This window comes from Oncorhynchus mykiss, chromosome 2 (assembly GCF_057628025.1).
Source record: "Oncorhynchus mykiss isolate SJ-2025 chromosome 2, ASM5762802v1, whole genome shotgun sequence".
In the NCBI taxonomy this organism is placed as follows: domain Eukaryota; kingdom Metazoa; phylum Chordata; class Actinopteri; order Salmoniformes; family Salmonidae; genus Oncorhynchus; species Oncorhynchus mykiss.
Window position 1 is genome coordinate 31,794,492 of NC_143023.1, and position 17,815 is coordinate 31,812,306.

The following is a 17,815-nucleotide window of genomic DNA, read 5'->3' on the forward strand; positions in this document are numbered from 1 at the left end:
CACGGTTTGCGGCACAGTGGAAAGTTGGGTTACTTTAAATTGTAGCAGATTGTGTTAAATTCATGCTTGAGAACCACAAAATGGTTGAATTCCACATTGAGTGAACTATGTTAAATGTTGCACCATCTACTGGTGTAGAAATGTATGACAGTTCAGTGTCAACGCTCCACATGCTCCGTCATATTAGTAAAATAAAATAAAAACATCACTTAAACCATGAAACAGACAGGTGAACCATATTTATACTGGTGATGAACCCTATTTATACTGGTGATGAACCCTATTTATACTTGTGAATGCCTATTCTAGGACATTCTAGGACATACTATTTTTGCCAACTCACTGTAAGCTCATTTTCTATCCATCACTTTCTACTTTTTCCCCCAAAGGAAACTTGGCTTGACATGGTGATGGATCACTTATGATTAATAACAAGATCTTACAAGACAGCTTGCATTTGTTATGGGCTGTCATTCACTTTTTAACACCCACCAACAAACGGAGGCAACCATAATGAAGAACATATTTATTTCTCCCAAAATACAACCCACGACAAACCCCCATCCCCCTCTCTTTTCCATTAAGATCCTTTCTATCCATTTCTCATGAAGTTAGTTTCCTATTCGGAATGAAGAAGAGAAACAACTAATCTTATTCAATAACAGACAGGCTAACTTATCGACTGCCAGAGATAGCCACACGAAACAAAATCAAAACCCCTGCCACATACAAACATAACAGTATATTAATCATTCATTTTATAAGGTTCAAGCTTTCCTCGGTGCAAAGACAACCCCAATACAAGTATATCTAATGACACGTCTCACTAAATCAATATAATTGCCAGAGAGGTTTTAACTATGATCTTTGAAGGATCTGACTTAGCATTTTCTCCAATGTGTCAGAATACCCAGGGTGGAATAATAACAGAGACAAAACTATTTCAATGTACTATTGCACAAGATGGACCCACATCTTATTTTCCCCACCGTCACCTCAAAAGACATCGTATGCAATTAAAGGTTGCAAACCCTGGCAGTAATGCTTGACTTGGACTGAAATAGGTGCCGGTACTCATTTTGGGTGCAGGTACCTGTTATATTTAGGTGCAGGAGCTCTGCAATACTTTTGAGCTAATATTCTATGAGATACGGTAGAACATTTGAGGTGCCGGTACTCAGCTTCAGTAGGCTCCTGAACAAGTCAAGCACTGCCTGCAGGAAAGGGAATGGCTTTATCCCCCACATTCCACATTCCTGAGCGCTTACATACAGAGCAATGTGGAAAATAAGACTTAAAGGGCTGGTCTTCTTCCTTCACGGTCAGTCACTGACAACACATGTTAATGTGTTGTTGAAAACTGGTAACTGAAGGGCTGAATTGGTTCACTAATATTTCATCTTAAGGTGAGTTCTGAGAGTTTGTCTGACTACTTAATGTAAAATGTTGATCATTTTAGCAGTATGAAGATATTCACATTAGGGAGATGGTGATAGCACCAGCCATTTTCACATATGTAGATATTTTTGAGATTCACATTACCTCAAATATTTTAGCAGTAACTGTTTTTGCGCTAAGGGTTGTTGGGCAGTCGGGCATCAAGGGAAAAAAATCTAGATATGCAAATTTGAACTGTTTAAGTGACTGAGAAATCAAACAAGTTCAAGTAAGCATGTCTAGACAGGCTGTAAAACACAATTATAGAACCACACTGCAATTATAGAAGGAGTCACCATCATGAGCTTTGCTCTGTCAAATGTTTCCCTCAAGTCCAGGAACAGTGATCTGCCAGGTGGATGAGGGTGCGTTTGACTCCATTAATATTGTGCTAACTAACTGAAGGACTCAGGTGAGGGCCATCGTTTCGTGCAGTCTGTGCAATTGAGACATTTTATCACATATGTATTTCATGTTAATGTGTCAGGGTACAACTTTATATTGAAGACCTTTGACCAGTTCTCTTGAAAAACAGATTCTGTCAATGAGACTAACCTGTATGAAAAAAAAAATTAAATATAATTGTAAAAACTATAGCTCAAGTCAGAGTCAGTTAACATTATGTGTGTCAGGCAATCAGACAACGGACAGTACCATGACAAAATACTTTGGGGCAAGTCATTACCTGGGAGCAATGTGCAAAGCTGTCATCAAGACAAAGGGTCGCTACTTTGAAGAATATCAAATATTAAATATATTTTGATTTGTTTTAACACTTTTTTGGTAACTACATGATTCCATATGTGTTATTTCATAGTGTTGATGTCTTCACTATTATTCTACATTGTAGAAAATAGTAAAAAATAAAGAAAAACCCTGGAATGAATAGGTGTGTCCAGACCTTTGGCTGGTACTGTATGTCACTCATTTGTAGTTAATAATCAAAAGTGAACTTTTGTATTTGTAGTGTAAATCACACATATTTGGGTAGGCAAGTCATCTGATCCCAATATTAGACATTCAGAAGCACACAACCAGTGAGTTGATGGCTAACCAGGCTAACTAACAGAGTTCATGTAGCCTATTAATACTCTAAACATGTAGGTTAGAGGCACATAGCTCAGGGTTGACTGCTCTGACCGGGTGGTAAGCAATAACTTTAAGTAAATAGAGACCAGCTTTAGAAGGAAGCTCCTCCTACTTTCCGGTAAAAAAATCCTTCCCTTCTCATCAGCCACTCATTGCTTCATATTTATGAGTTACCATGCGGTCTGACATTGGTCCGTGGGACATTAATCAATCACTCAGTTATAGTTGGCTGATATTGATTTAATCACTACGCAAGGTCTAGTGTTAATCTAAGCAGATTTTAAAGGAGGAATACCTTTCCTGAGTTCCTGGTACAATAACAATAAGATTGGTAATACTTATATTGAACCATTTCATGATTGGCCTATGCTTTATTTTGGTCATTATATTGGGTTATTATTTTGTAATGGGGTTATATTCATGTAAGGCATTTTACTGAATCAATATTAATGACATAGTTGATATTTTTTTCATTAATTTGTAGGAATAACTATCAGTGTTGGCTAGAGAACTGATTCCTCTAAACTACTGGTACAGTAGGTACCATTGTGAAATAAAGCTATGATTATTTTTTATTTTTTTTTACACCCATAGAAACATAGAAGGGCATATTTCCTCTATGTTAAATTACAAAACAACCCCACATAGTAAGGAAATATTTACGAGTCAAGGAACCCTGACAGATATGAATGTCAGTGAAGGAGATGCACCTCAGAAAAAGAGGTCAAGATCAAGATAAAGACAGCAGTCTAACAGACTGACCAATGAATTATAAACATCATAAATTAACCCCTCCAGCAGAAAGAAGGCATTCATTACCTAAATATTTACCTCTATATGGAGAGCAGAACTCTGACCTGAAGTTTGAAAGGGTTAGTCTCCAGGAAGCATTCCATAGCCTAAGTATATGCCACCCAATGTATACCGTAAACAAAGTGGAGGCTAATGGAATACCTTAGACATTTTGTTATCAGAAAATGCAATATGCCACAGATAAAAAATAAAACAAATCCAGAATCTTTACTGAGAAAAGCAATGGCTTCTGAAAATAAAATGTTTTTGTTTCATGTTTCATCAGTTGGAATTATTCAAAATATCATAAAACATTGATAGAATACCAAACTTACTGTTGGCCATAACAGGGGTTCCCAAACCTTTTCACTCGGGGCCCCTCTTCCAGCATTGGGGAACATCCCACGTCCCACGAATAGCCACGTCTATTTCTATGGGCACAAGCACTGTTCATGACACAACTGTTCAAAGCCCTCTTGTTGGTGAATAGAATTTTGCAGGTTTAAAGCTAATTTCCTGCAATTCTACACATTTTGTCATGGGGTGCAAGTAACATTTTGCAGTTTTAAAGCTAATTTACTTGCAATTCTATACATTTTGCCATGTCTAATGTGTATTCATCTTATATTGCAGTGACAAAAAAATGACAACAATATTTATGGGCTGCAAAAACGACATAAAAAAACATTAGCTGACATGAGCTAGCTGATCTGGTCATTTCTGACAAGTTGTAAATAGCTCTCTAAGGTATGCTACAACTAACATTAAAAGCAGAAGTGATGACCCACTACCCAATTTTGAAATTGCACCTTGTGCATTCTACTATTACAACTTTCAATAGTAAGTTTAAAGCCGGACTTTGTTTGCCCTAGAGAGCGCGCCCCACAGTTTGGGATCCATTGGCCTATAGAACAACAGTCAAAGGGTTCACTGGTTCACTTTGATGAGATGTCAGAATATGTCATCCACGACAATCAGATATCAATTTTCTTAAATATTGGCGAGGAAAGTGTTGGCTGATAAGTCAGGTGTAAATATAATGAAGCAATAATTCTGAAGCCAGTCAATATTTATTCATTACATACATGTTTACACCCTTCTTGTCACTCACTGGATACAATTTTACTAAAACTATTTGTGGTGTGGTAAAAAAACTTGATATATTTCCCACGTGAAGGTAATGCCAAAACAGTGAGTTACCGTTGGTTTGTAGTATAAATAAAGGATTATGAGGACTTGGGGGACTGTACTTAACAGCCATGGGCAGAGTACTGTGTCTTATGAGGGTTAGTAGAAACATTCAGTCATGACAATTAGTCTGCAAGAGGATTTTCATCTCAGTCAAGGGGGATGAAGCAGTTCAGTCCCTTGTGTAAGGCATATCAACACGTCAGCTGGTCTTGAACAGATACCAGCATCCCCTCCACTAACAGGTACAGCTAAACGTTTTTAAAATATGTATCTTTAAATGTACTTTAAAGGTTCTCCAATGAGCATGCATTTTAGCCCATAAATAGGTTTAAATCTGGGTCCTGGAAATAGCCCCCTAGAATTGCATATATCCTTTTTTAGTTTTGCTATGGAAATTTGAGCATTTCACTTCCCAACACCACAACAGTAGTCTGAACTAAGTCAATAGATCAGGTGATGTGCATGCCAGAACTAACATACATTTCCTCATTGTATTGCCCACAAAGAGAGAACTATACATAATGGGCAGGAAATTATTGGTTGTTGGTATTCTTCATCTGGTAGCTTTTTGCCTATATTATTAATAATTTGCTGACTTCTACACTAAAGCCTAACTTGAAAGATGCACACTGTTGGACCATTCTCCCATGCAAGCATGTTAATATTCAACCTGTAATAATCAAGACAGTGATGGTAAACATGGATGTAAACATCAAATCAAATCACATTTTATTTATCACATGCGCCGAATACAACAACCTTACAGTGAAATGTTTACTTACGAGCCCCTAACCGACAGTGCAGTTAAAAAAAAATACGGACAAGAATAAGAGATAAAAGTAACAAGTAATTAAAGAGGAACAGTAAAAAATAACAATAAAAAAATATATATATATATTTCACCTTTATTTAACCAGGTAGGCTAGTTGAGAACAAGTTCTCATTTGCAACTGCGACCTGGCCAAGATAAAGCATAGCAGTGTGAACAGACAACACAGAGTTACACATGGAGTAAACAATTAACAAGTCAATAACACAGTAGAAAAAAAGGAGAGTCTATATACATTGTGTGCAAAAGGCATGAGGAGGTAGGCGAATAATTACAATTTTGCAGATTAACACTGGAATGATAAATGATCAGATGGTCATGTACAGGTAGAGATATTGGTGTGCAAAAGAGCAGAAAAGTAAATAAATAAAAACAGTATGGGGATGAGGTAGGTAAAAATGGGTGGGCTATTTACCGATAGACTATGTACAGCTGCAGCGATCAGTTAGCTGCTCAGATAGCAGATGTTTGAAGTTGGTGAGGGAGATAAAAGTCTCCAACTTCAGCGATTTTTGCAATTCGTTCCAGTCACAGGCAGCAGAGAACTGGAACGAAAGGCGGCCAAATTAGGTGTTGGCTTTAGGGATGATCAGTGAGATACACCTGCTGGAGCGCGTGTTACGGGTGGGTGTTGCCATCGTGACCAGTGAACTGAGATAAGGCGGAGCTTTACCTAGCATGGACTTGTAGATGACCTGGAGCCAGTGGGTCTGGCGACGAATATGTAGCGAGGGCCAGCCGACTAGAGCATACAGGTCGCAGTGGTGGGTGGTATAAGGTGCTTTAGTGACAAAACGGATGCCACTGTGATAAACTGCATCCAGTTTGCTGAGTAGAGTGTTGGAAGCAATTTTGTAGGTGACATCGCCGAAGTCGAGGATCGGTAGGATAGTCAGTTTTACTAGGGTAAGTTTAGCGGCGTGAGTGAAGGAGGCTTTGTTGCGGAATAGAAAGCCGACTCTAGATTTGATTTTCGATTGGAGATGTTTGATATGAGTCTGGAAGGAGAGTTTACAGTCTAGCCAGACACCTAGGTACTTATAGATGTCCACATATTTAAGGTCGGAACCATCCAGGGTGGTGATGCTAGTCAGGCGTGCGGGTGCAGGCAGCCAACGGTTGAAAAGCATGCATTTGGTTTTACTAGCGTTTAAGAGCAGTTGGAGGCCACGGAAGGAGTGTTGTATGGCATTGAAGCTCGTTTGGAGGTTAGATAGCACAGTGTCCAAGGAAGGGCCAGAAGTATACAGAATGGTGTAGCAGCAAGCAAGAGCAACATCATTGATATATACAGAGAAAAGAGTCGGCCAGAGAATTGAACCCTGTGGCACCCCCATAGAGACTGCCAGAGGACCGGACAGCATGCCCTCCGATTTGACACACTGAACTCTGTCTGAAAAGTAGTTGGTGAACCAGGCAAGGCAGTCATCAGAAAAACCGAGGCTACTGAGTCTGCCGATAAGAATATGGTGATTGACAGAGTCGAAAGCCTTGGCAAGGTCAATGAAGACGGCTGCACAGTACTGTCTTTTATCGATGGCGGTTATGATACCGGCTCAGAAACCAGATTGCACAGCGGAGAAGGTACGGTGGGATTCGAGATGGTCAGTGACCTGCTTGTTGACTTGGCTTTCGAAGACCTTAGATAGGCAGGGCAGGATGGATATAGGTCTGTAACAGTTTGGGTCCAGGGTGTCTCCCCCTTTGAAGAGGGGGATGACTGCGGCAGCTTTCCAATCCTTGGGGATCTCAGACGATATGAAAGAGAGGTTGAACAGGCTGGTAATAGGGGTTGCGACAATGGCGGCGGATAGTTTCAGAAATAGAGGGTCCAGATTGTCAAGCCCAGCTGATTTGCACGGGTCCAGGTTTTGCAGCTCTTTCAGAACATCTGCTATCTGGATTTGGGTAAAGGAGAACCTGGAGGGGCTAGGGCGAGTAGCTGCGGGGGGGGCGGAGCTGTTGGCCGAGGTTGGAGTAGCCAGGCGGAAGGCATGGCCAGCCGTTAAGAAATGCTTGTTGAAGTTTTCGATAATCATGGATTTATCGGTGGTGACCGTGTTACCTAGCCTCAGTGCAGTGGGCAGCTGGGAGGAGGTGCTCTTGTTCTCCATGGACTTCACAGTGTCTCAGAACTTTTTGGAGTTGGAGCTACAGGATGCAAATTTCTGCCTGAAGAAGCTGGCCTTAGCTTTCCTGACTGACTGCGTGTATTGGTTCCTGACTTCCCTGAACAGTTGCATATCGCGGTGACTATTCGATGCTATTGCAGTCCGCCACAGGATGTTTTTGTGCTGGTCGAGGGCAGTCAGGTCTGGAGTGAACCAAGTGCTATATCTGTTCTTAGTTCTGCATTTTTGAACGGAGCATGCTTATCTAAAATGGTGAGGAAGTTACTTTTAAAGAATGACCAGGCATCCTCAACTGACGGGATGAGGTCAATGTCCTTCCAGGATACCCGGGCCAGTCGATTAGAAAGGCCTGCTTACAGAAGTGTTTTAGGGAGCGTTTGACAGTGATGAGGGGTGGTCGTTTGACTGCGGCTCCGTAGCGGATACAGGCAATGAGGCAGTGATCGCTGAGATCCTGGTTGAAGACAGCGGAGGTGTACTTGGAGGGCCAGTTGGTCAGGATGACGTCTATGAGGGTGCCCTTGTTTACAGATTTAGGGTTGTACCTGGTGGGTTCCTTGATGATTTGTGTGAGATTGAGGGCATCTAGCTTAGATTGTAGGACTGCCGGGGTGTTAAGCATATCCCAGTTTAGGTCACCTAACAGAACAAACTCTGAAGCTAGATGGGGGCGATCAATTCACAAATGGTGTCCAGGGCACAGCTGGGAGCTGAGGGGGGTCGGTAGCAGGCGGCAACAGTGAGAGACTTATTTCTGGAGAGAGTAATTTTTTTAATTAGTAGTTTGAACTGTTTGGGTATGGACCTGGAAAGTATGACATTACTTTGCAGGCTATCTCTGCAGTAGACTGCAACTCTTCCCCCTTTGGCAGTTCTATCTTGACGGAAAATGTTATAGTTGGGTATGGAAATCTCAGAATTTTTGGTGGCCTTCCTGAGCCATGATTCAGACACGGCAAGGACATCAGGGTTAGCAGAGTGTGCTAAAGCAGTGAGTAAAACAAACTTAGGGAGGAGGCTTCTGATGTTGACAAACCAAGGCTTTTTCGATCACAGAAGTCAACAAATGAGGGTGCCTGGGGACATGCAGGGCCTGGGTTTACCTCCACATCACCCGCGGAACAGAGGAGGAGTAGTATGAGGGTGCGGCTAAAGGCTATCAAAACTGGTCGCCTAGAGCGTTGGGGACAGAGAATTAAAGGAGCAGATTTCTGGGCATGGTAGAATATATTGCGGGTACAGCGGAGGTAAGCCCAGGCACTGGGTGATGATGTGAGCGGTTGTATCTCTGGACATGCTGGTTGTAATGGGTGAGGTCACCGCATGTGTGGGAGGTGGGACAAAGGAGGTATCAGGGGTATGAAGAGTGGAACTAGGGGCTCCATTGTAAACTAAAACAATGATAACTAACCTGAACAACAGTATACAAGGCATATTGACATTTAAGAGAGACATACAGCGAGGCATACAGTAATCACAGGTGTTGAATTGGGAGAGCTAGCTAAAACAGTAGGTGAGACAACAACAGCTAATCAGCTAGCACAACAACAGCAGGTAAAATGGCGTTGACTAGGCAGGGAGGGTCGGATTAACTACACACAGAGCCTGAGTGCGGCTGGGGCCGACAGATAAAACATAAACAAGCAGAATGGAGTACCGTGATTAATGGACAGTCCAGCATGCATCAGCTATGTAGCCAAGTGATCAGTGTCCAGGGGGCAGCGGTGGATGGGGCAGGGAAGCTAGACTGGCGAGTATTATCCAGGTTAAAAAAACTGGCTGGCTGTGCAGAAGGTAAAAGCCGCTAGCAGTGGCTAACAATGACTAAATAGCTTGTAGCTAGTTAGCTGGTTAGCTTCTGGAGGTTCTTGAATGTGTTCTAAAAATTAAAAATAATAGCGATTCCGTATCACATTGGGTGAGGCAGGTTACCGGAAGGTATAATCGAATTAAAAATCGAAAAGAGATTGAAAGTAAATATGGGTCCAGTGAGTGGTTGGGACGCGGCGATTCAGACAGTTAGCAGGCCTGTGCTAACAAGCTAACAGTTAGTAGGCCGGGGCTAAACAAGGTAGCAGTTAGCGGACCGGGGCTAAACAACCTAGCAGTTAGCAGGCCGAATTAGCAAGCAAGCAGATAGCAAGGGCTAGAAAGTTAGCCTTTGGGGGACGTCGCGATGGGGTGAGTCTGTTTATGCCTCCTCATGCGGTGACATCGATAGACCGGTCGTGGGTCGGGATATTGTAGCCCAGGAGTATGCTTCGGTGGTAGCACAGGAGCTCTGGCCGGGCTAGCTTCAAGCTAAGCGGATGGAAACGCTAGCCAGGAGTAATCATCAGGGGTTGCGGTTAGCTAGTTGTGAAGATCCAGCTGAAAAATGTTCCGTTTGCGGTGGGAATCCGGGGATAAAAATAATAGGTCCGTTATGCTCTGGTTAGAGTCGCGTTGTTCGAACTGGCGAGAGCTTTCCGAGCTAAAGGTTAGCTGATGACCGGTTAGCTGATGACCGCTAGCAATGGTTTGCTGACTGATAGCTGGTAGTTAGCTGGCTAGCTTCAGTTGAGGGGGTTCCGGATCCGAAGTAAATATAAATACTTTAGAAAAAATACTTTTGAAAAAAAAAGCAGATCCGCGCTACATTGGGTGAGGCGGGTTGCAGGAGAGTATTTAGATGTTGAGGTTTAGCAAAATGTTTTAAAAGATATGCGAAGAAAAATATGTAAAAAAATAAAAATAAAAAACAATATATACAAGGGACACGACACGACAAGACGTCTGACTGCTACGCCATCTCCTATATACAGGGGGGTGCCGGTACAGAGGCAATGTGCAGGGGAACCGGTTAGTTGAGGTAGTATGTACATGTAGGTAGAGTTATTAATGTGACTATGCATAGATGACAACAGAGAGTGGCAGTGGTGTGGAGGGGGGGGGCATGTGAATAGTCTGGGTAGCCATTTGACTAGATGTTCAGGAGTCTTATGGCTTTGGGGTAGAAGCTGTTTAGAAGCCTCCTGGACCTTAACTTGGCGCTCTGGTACCGCTTGCCCTGCGGTAGCAGAGAAAATAGTCTATGACTAGGGTGGCTGGAGTCTTTGACAATTTTTAGGGCCTTCCTCTGACACCGCCTGGTATAGAGGTTCTGGATAGCAGGAAACTTGGCCCCAGTGATGTACTGGGCCGTTCGCACTACCCTCTGTAGTACCTTGCTGTCGGAGGCCGAGCAGTTGCCATACCAGGCAGTGATGCAACTATGCTCTCGATGGTGCAGCTGTAGAACCAAACATGTATCCATAGATAAGAGTGTCATGGCGATATTTCACAAATCCCTTCTCTTGGCTTTGAAACAGAAATGTGTGGGTAATGTTGGGCACAGACACATAAATACTGGGTAACATCAGAGTGAAATCCATTTTCTCCCTCCCTATTATTAGTTGTAATTGAGGATTGAAGGACGTAAAGAGGAGACTATAGTCAAACTTCAAATGATAAAGACCTAGAGAATGCAATAGAATGCAATCTTGTCATTTGTTAAACTTGACAGATTTTTACATTCCTTTACAGATCCAAAATGTACATACACACGATGATTCTACTGGGTTTTGTGTGGTTTAGTCCACCACTTCTTGTGATCCTTGCCTCACCAACCCCTGCTTCGAATGATAAGAGAGGCCCCTGTCAAATCTACAACTCTGGTCGCTCCGCAAACTGCCTTGGTCAGCGACTGGATCATGTTCCATGGAAGCACCTCCCTTCCACGCTTGAAAGGATAGATCTCTCCTACAATGAACTTCATACCATTCATGTTAATTACTTTTCTCGCCTACCTCATCTTCGTGTCCTCGAGCTGCAGTTCAACAACATCTCTGTGATTGAGGACCGTGCCTTCCACAACAACCCCCTCCTGGAGCATCTTAACATCTTTAACAACTCCCTAGAGGAAATCCCTGCCAACGCCTTGCAGGACCTCTTTAATCTAAGGGAACTCCTTATGTCGAATAACCTTTACACCCAGGCTACATTGTCAGCTGATGTTTTCTCCAGATTGACCCACCTTAAGGCCCTGTCCATGGGCGGCCCCTTGGTCAAGGGTCTAAGGAAAGGGGACTTCCAGGCATTGAGGAACATTCAGTTGCAGGACTTTGCCATTAAAACTTCATCAAATATCAGTTACTATGAACCGGGTAGTCTGAAGGTAATCCAGACAGGTAGAATGGGTTTTGACATGGCCATAGATCAGAAGCCGAATTTCCTACCTTTGATTCTACGAGACTTGGCCAACAAGACTTTCAGTCTCATCCAATTCAGGAACCTCTTTGAGTTCATGTATTACTTGGGAGATGAGGATATTTTCAGAGGCTTGCAAGACATCAAAGTAGATTCGCTCATCTTTCACCGTGGAAAATTCAATGAGAACCTTATGAGGATGGCTCTGTTTAATCTACAGATCACCCCCCTTAAACGTCTGACACTTCAATACATTGACTTTGCTCGCTCGCCCAACTTTGTGGATAATGGCTTGGACTCCAGTATCAAATATCTTGCTCTGAGTAGACTAAATCTGTGGTAAGCATATCTTATTCTACTATTCTATTACAAAAGCACTATGCAGACATTTCTACCCAGAAGATGCAAAAACAAATACAGGTTCAAAGTCACAAGTGTATTTTTTCATCAATTGAAATCTGTTTCTATATCTATGTAGTGTGAAAGTACCAATTATGTTATCATCTTGACCACGTTTTTTTTCATGCTTACATGTTTTGTCTCCATTACTCCTCAGGCACATCAGCAATCCAGATATTTTGCGATTCGACTGGCGCTTCACATGGTTCAACAAAGTCAGACTGCTGTCCATTCAGAATGTCAACTTCAAATCTGTGCCTTGCGATGCCTGGCTTAATATGGAAGGCATGGAGGTTTTGGACATCTCAAACAACCGCCTGCAGGACAACATCCTCTTCAACCAGAGATGCGACTACAGGGGCACCATGCCAGCTCTTCGTTCCTTCAATGTCAGCACCAACCAACTGACCAGCCTTCAGGACTTAGCCTCCCTGACCAGGGAGTTCAAACAGTTGAAGGTCCTGGATGTCAGCCACAACATGTTGGGTTCTGCTGAGAAGAGTCGCAACTGTAACTGGATGCAGAACATCACCCAGGTGATCGCTCACCACAACCGATTCGAAAGTGGTGCCCTCCAGTGTCTGCCCACCACAGTACAATTCCTGGACCTCTCGTACTGTGACCTGGACCAGCTGGACATGGCCTACTTCCAACAAACCATCAGCCTCAAGGAGCTCCTGCTCAATGGGAACAAGATCAAGTTCATCCCCTCTGGGTGGAGAAGTTGCTCCTTGCAGTCACTGGCTCTGGATGGGAACTCCTTTGGGCTCATCAGCATGGGCTCCTTCCAGGACATGACCCAGCTTTCTCGACTGACAGCAGGGAACAACCCATTCCACTGCACATGCGACCTCCACGCCTTCATCCAGGACACCATTTCCAAGGGGAAAGTCACCATCACTGACTGGCCAGAGAACTACAAGTGTTACCATCCAGAGGCCCTGCTCAATACCGCTGTGGCAAATTTCTTCCCGGGTCACGTGGCCTGCGATATCAGACTGGTCATCATCATCTGTGTGGCTACTACTGCTGCTGTGGTTTTAGTGTTGATGCTTATATGCTACATATTCAATGTTCCCTGGTACATTAAAGCCACATATCAGATCCTCAGAGCCAAATACAGGGCTCATCAGGAAGGAACATCTGGAAAATCACAAATCTATGCTTACCATGCATTCATCTCCTATAGCCAACCAGATGCAGACTGGGTCAGGGACCAGTTGTTGCCCTGCTTGGAGAACAGCAAGCCCCCCTACCGACTCTGTATCCATGAGAGAGACTTCATGCCAGGAAAATGGATAATCGACAACATCATTGAAAATATTGAGAGCAGCGAAAAGGTAAGGTTGAGGACCCACGAAGACAAGTTAGAGGTGTTTTAACAAATAAATAGTAACAGACTTTTGAATATAAAAGGTCAATTGAACAACCCAAAATGTCAGATGTATGTTTTGTTTAGGTTTGTATCCTAATTCCTGCACTGTGCATTTGCCTAAATGAATACACCCTATCCTCTGAATTTTTTGTTTCCAAATCCAGGTCATATTTGTGTTGTCACACCACTTTGTGAACAGCGATTGGTGCAACTACGAGCTCTACTTTGCCCAGCAAAGAGCCATCGGCAAGACCTTCAGCGATGTTATTCTGGTGGTTAAAGAACCCATCGACCCTGAATCTCTGCCCAGCAAGTATTGTAAGCTCAAGAAGATGCTGAACACCAAAACGTACCTAGAGTGGCCCCAGCAAGCCAAGCAGCAGACCTTCTTCTGGGCTCAACTTAGGAGCTGCCTGGGCAAGCCCACAGTGACTAGAGAGCAGGCTCTTAGTGGTAGGAGCAGCAGTGTATCCTCAGTTGGCGCTGTGCCTGTGATAGAGATTCCTCTAGAGGATGAGAAGCCAGCGATAGCTATGCCAAATTTAGACAGAGAAGCAGAGCTCCACAAAGTAGTTCCTCGGGAGATCAAAAATCTTTCAGTGAGAAGTGCAGAGTTTTGTGGGCAAAGACTGATCCCTGTAGCCGTGGCATGAGACAAAATAAGCCAAGCATGTAGCTTGTAATGTGCAAAGTGTCCCAAGACCAATCTCTCTCTGAAGTGCTGAGCTTGAGTGACTTCTTGGCCATGCTGTGGCAGATAATGTGTTTTCCAAGCTGCTTGTAGCATTAGCAAGTGTTTCATAATGATGACAGTGAATAACACGATCCGTCTGCCACCCACCCTTCTGACATGTACAGTGCTTACTCCCCCTTGAACTCTTTACATTTTGTTGCGATACAAAGCGGGATTGAAATAGATTTAATTGTATTTTTTTTGTCATTGATCTTCACAAAATACTCCACAATGTCAAAGTGAAAAAAAAGTTATACAAATGTTTACAAATGAACACAATTTAAATAACTAAAATATGGTCGTTGCATTTAGTTCAGAAGTAAAAATAATCTTAACAAATCTCATAATAAGTTATATGGACTCACTTTCTGTGAAATAATAGGGGTTGATGTGATTTCTGAATGACTACCCTTTCCTCTGTCTCCCACACACACACACACACACACACACACACACACACACACACACGCACACAACATCTGTAAGGTCCCTCAGTCAAGTCTTGAATTTCAAGCACAGATTCAACTACAAGGACCAAGGAGCCTTTTGAAAGAAGGGCAGTGGTTGGTAGATGGGTAACAATAACAAATCAGACATTGAATATATCTTTAAGCATGGCCAAGTTAATAAGTATGCTGTGGAGGATGTATCAAACAACCCAGACACATCAAAGAAACAGTCGTCCTTCTGAACTGAGCTGGAGGATAAGAAGGAAACTGCTTAGGGATGTCAACATGCGGACATTGCTGATTTTAAAACAGCTACAGAGTTCAATGGCTGTGATGGGAGAAAACTGAGGATGGATCAATAACATTGTAGTGACTTCACAATAAATGACAGAGAAAAAGAATAATACAAATACACAGAATATATATTTTCCCCAAAACATGCATATGTATGCAACAAGGCACTAAAGTAATACTGAAAGAAAAAGAAACAAGGCAAAGGAATACAGTTTTTGGACTAAATGCAAAGCCTTTATCTTTGGGGAAAGTCCAACACAACAAATCACTGAGTAACTGCCTCCTTATTTGCAAGCACGGTGGTGGCTGCATCATGGTATGGGTATGCTTGACATCGGCAAATACTGGTGAATTGTTCAGGATAAAAAGAAACAGGATGGAGCTAAGCACAGGCAAAATCGTAGAGGAAAACCTGCTAGTCTGCTTTACACCAGACACTAGGAGAGGAGTTCACCTTGAAGCAGGACAGTAACCTAAAACACAAAGCCAAATCTACACTGGAGTTGTTTACCAAGTAGACAGTGAATGTTCCTGAGTGGCCAAGTTACAGATGACTTAAATCTGCTTGAAAATCTAGGGCAAGACTTGAAAATGACTTTCTAGCCGTGATCCCCAACACCTTCCCAGAACTTGAAGAATTTTGAAAAGAATAATGGGGAAATATTGCACAATACAGGTGTGCAAAGCTCGTATAAGACTTACCCAAGAAGACTCACAGCTGTAATCACTGCCAAAGGTGTTTCCAACATGTATTGACTCAGGGGGTGAAAACGTATCTAATCAAGGTGCATGAACGTTTTATTTTTCAATTATGCTAAAAAAAACTTTGATAGAGTATTTTGTGTAGATCGTTGACAAAAAAAGACCATTAAATCAATTTGAAATCCCCTTTGTAACACAATAAAATGTGAAGAAATTCAAGGGGGGTGTAGACATTTTCTATAGGCACTGTAAGCTCTCTGCCCCATGTGCTCTCTAAGCGACCCAGGCCAAGGGCCCTGCTGACAGGTGTTGAAAGACCACAAACTCAACAGCTCAAATGGGATCTCCCGTGTCACACTTGAGATAACAAGCAAGGTGCCAGGAAGATGTGGTGACAGGTGTCATGCAGCGTGGTTACACTCCCAACACCACTCGGCCACTGATCACAATTACTGTAACACAAAATGGATGCCATTTAGCAGACACTTTAATTCAAAGCAAATTACATTTTATGTGCAGGTGCCACATACACATGCCATGTAGAATCTGCTCTGGGTATGCAAGCCACAAATCTCATATGAAAGAGGGAACCAGTGGGGACTGCATGTTAAATGACAGTTGTTTAGAATGAAAAATGTAGCTTATGCAATGTATTCATGTCCAGTAATTTTGAGAAAAATGTGATCCAAATATTTAAAACAATATACAAAATACATTATAATAATGAAATATAGTTTCCTAAATATGTTTTACTTTTCTATACTCTTTACATGCTTTAATGTACATGTGAATGTTATTGTTAATGTGAATGGTATTTACTAATTAAGTAAATAACAAATGAGTTAATTGCTTATCATAACATATTGCCTAATGCAAATGAATTTAAGCCAATAACTCTAATAAAACAGTGGTGTGTTTTATACTTGACTGTTGAGTGGGTATTTAGAAATAGGGATGTGTTAAAATGCAGTGTAATTCTGTGTTACAATATCAGTGTGAAGGGCTGCTTTGTGAAACAATAGATGACACCCTTTTACATTTTCACATTTAGTTGGTGTGTGTGTGTGTGTGTGTGTGTGTGTGTGTGTGTGTGTGTGTGTGTGTGTGTGTGTGTGTTTGTGTGTGTGTGTGTGTGTGTGTGTGTGTGTGTGTGTGTGTGTGTGTGTGTGTGTGTGTGTGTGTGTTTTGAGGAAGAGATCCGACTTATATCACAGAAACTGGCAGATGTCAGACATGATATAACAAACAGCATCTGCCTGTAGTTATATGCCCAGCAAGACAACAAACATGACATAATGCCACAGGGGTCACAGGAAGTTCAGATTGATTTTAATAACGATTCTGGGAAGAATATGCTGAGATCCTTTCGCATGGGATATTACTATCTGGGTGTATATTTTTATTTTATACAATTTTGATATCTTGCAATGCTTCCAGATTCAATATCCAAATTTTTGAACGTTGATTTGATGTACAGTATTAAATATGGCTGTTCCTATTCTAGTACGTCTCCTTTTGTGTTTTTCCAATTGTTAAATTTGAAAATTGCTACCCAGACTAAATCAAAATGTATTATGTGCTGGTTATTTACAGAAATCGCCACCTGAGCACAGAACATAAGAAGAAAACATGGTATCACTCTATGCATTTTTCAATCCCATGTGCATTATCATTTCTACCTGTATTTTCAGTGTTCTGGAATAATCCGTGTGAACTGTGTTTATCAACAAGATAATTGAAGGTATGATTAAGTTGAAGATTGCACAGGCTGTAAGAGATTCTAACAGTTGGTTATGCTTCTTTGCACAGTAATGAGAGACGGTGGCTTTAGTTTCCCACACAAAAGGGAAAGGTGAGTGCTCTTTTTCCGGGTCACTCAGGTTGACATCTACTTAAGTGAGATCACCTCGGAAACGCACTCTGCACAGCCCGCTTTTGTGGCCTCGACATGGCCAAGCCTCGATGAATGACTTCCACCAGACTTACAGTATTTGTCCTGGAGCTGTCTAATCTTGGAAGGTTAAGCAAAGTATAGCCTACAAAGTAAAACACAAAGTATAGCCTACAAAGTAAAACACAAAGTATAGCCTACAAAGTAAAACACAAAGTATAGCCTACAAAGTAAAACACAAAGTATAGCCTACAAAGTAAAACACAAAGAATAGC

General features: G+C 42.1%; 1 protein-coding gene across 2 annotated transcripts; it reads left to right on the forward strand.

Annotated features, from left to right (window-relative positions):
- The first annotated feature begins 1,172 nt into the window (after positions 1-1,172).
- tlr18 (toll-like receptor 18) lies at positions 1,173-16,569 on the forward strand. 2 transcript variants are annotated; one of them, XM_021559175.3, is made up of 4 exons: positions 1,194-1,406; positions 11,035-12,036; positions 12,254-13,436; positions 13,636-16,569. In XM_021559175.3, the coding sequence occupies exons 2-4, from the start codon at positions 11,042-11,044 to the stop codon at positions 14,122-14,124; spliced, it is 2,667 nt and encodes an 888-aa protein (XP_021414850.3). In that variant the 5' UTR covers positions 1,194-1,406; positions 11,035-11,041; the 3' UTR covers positions 14,125-16,569. The 2 variants fall into 2 exon arrangements, with proteins under 2 accessions (XP_090052933.1, XP_021414850.3); XM_090196807.1 differs by lacking the exon at positions 11,035-12,036 and having other exon boundaries at positions 1,173-1,406.
- The last annotated feature ends 1,246 nt before the right edge of the window (positions 16,570-17,815 follow it).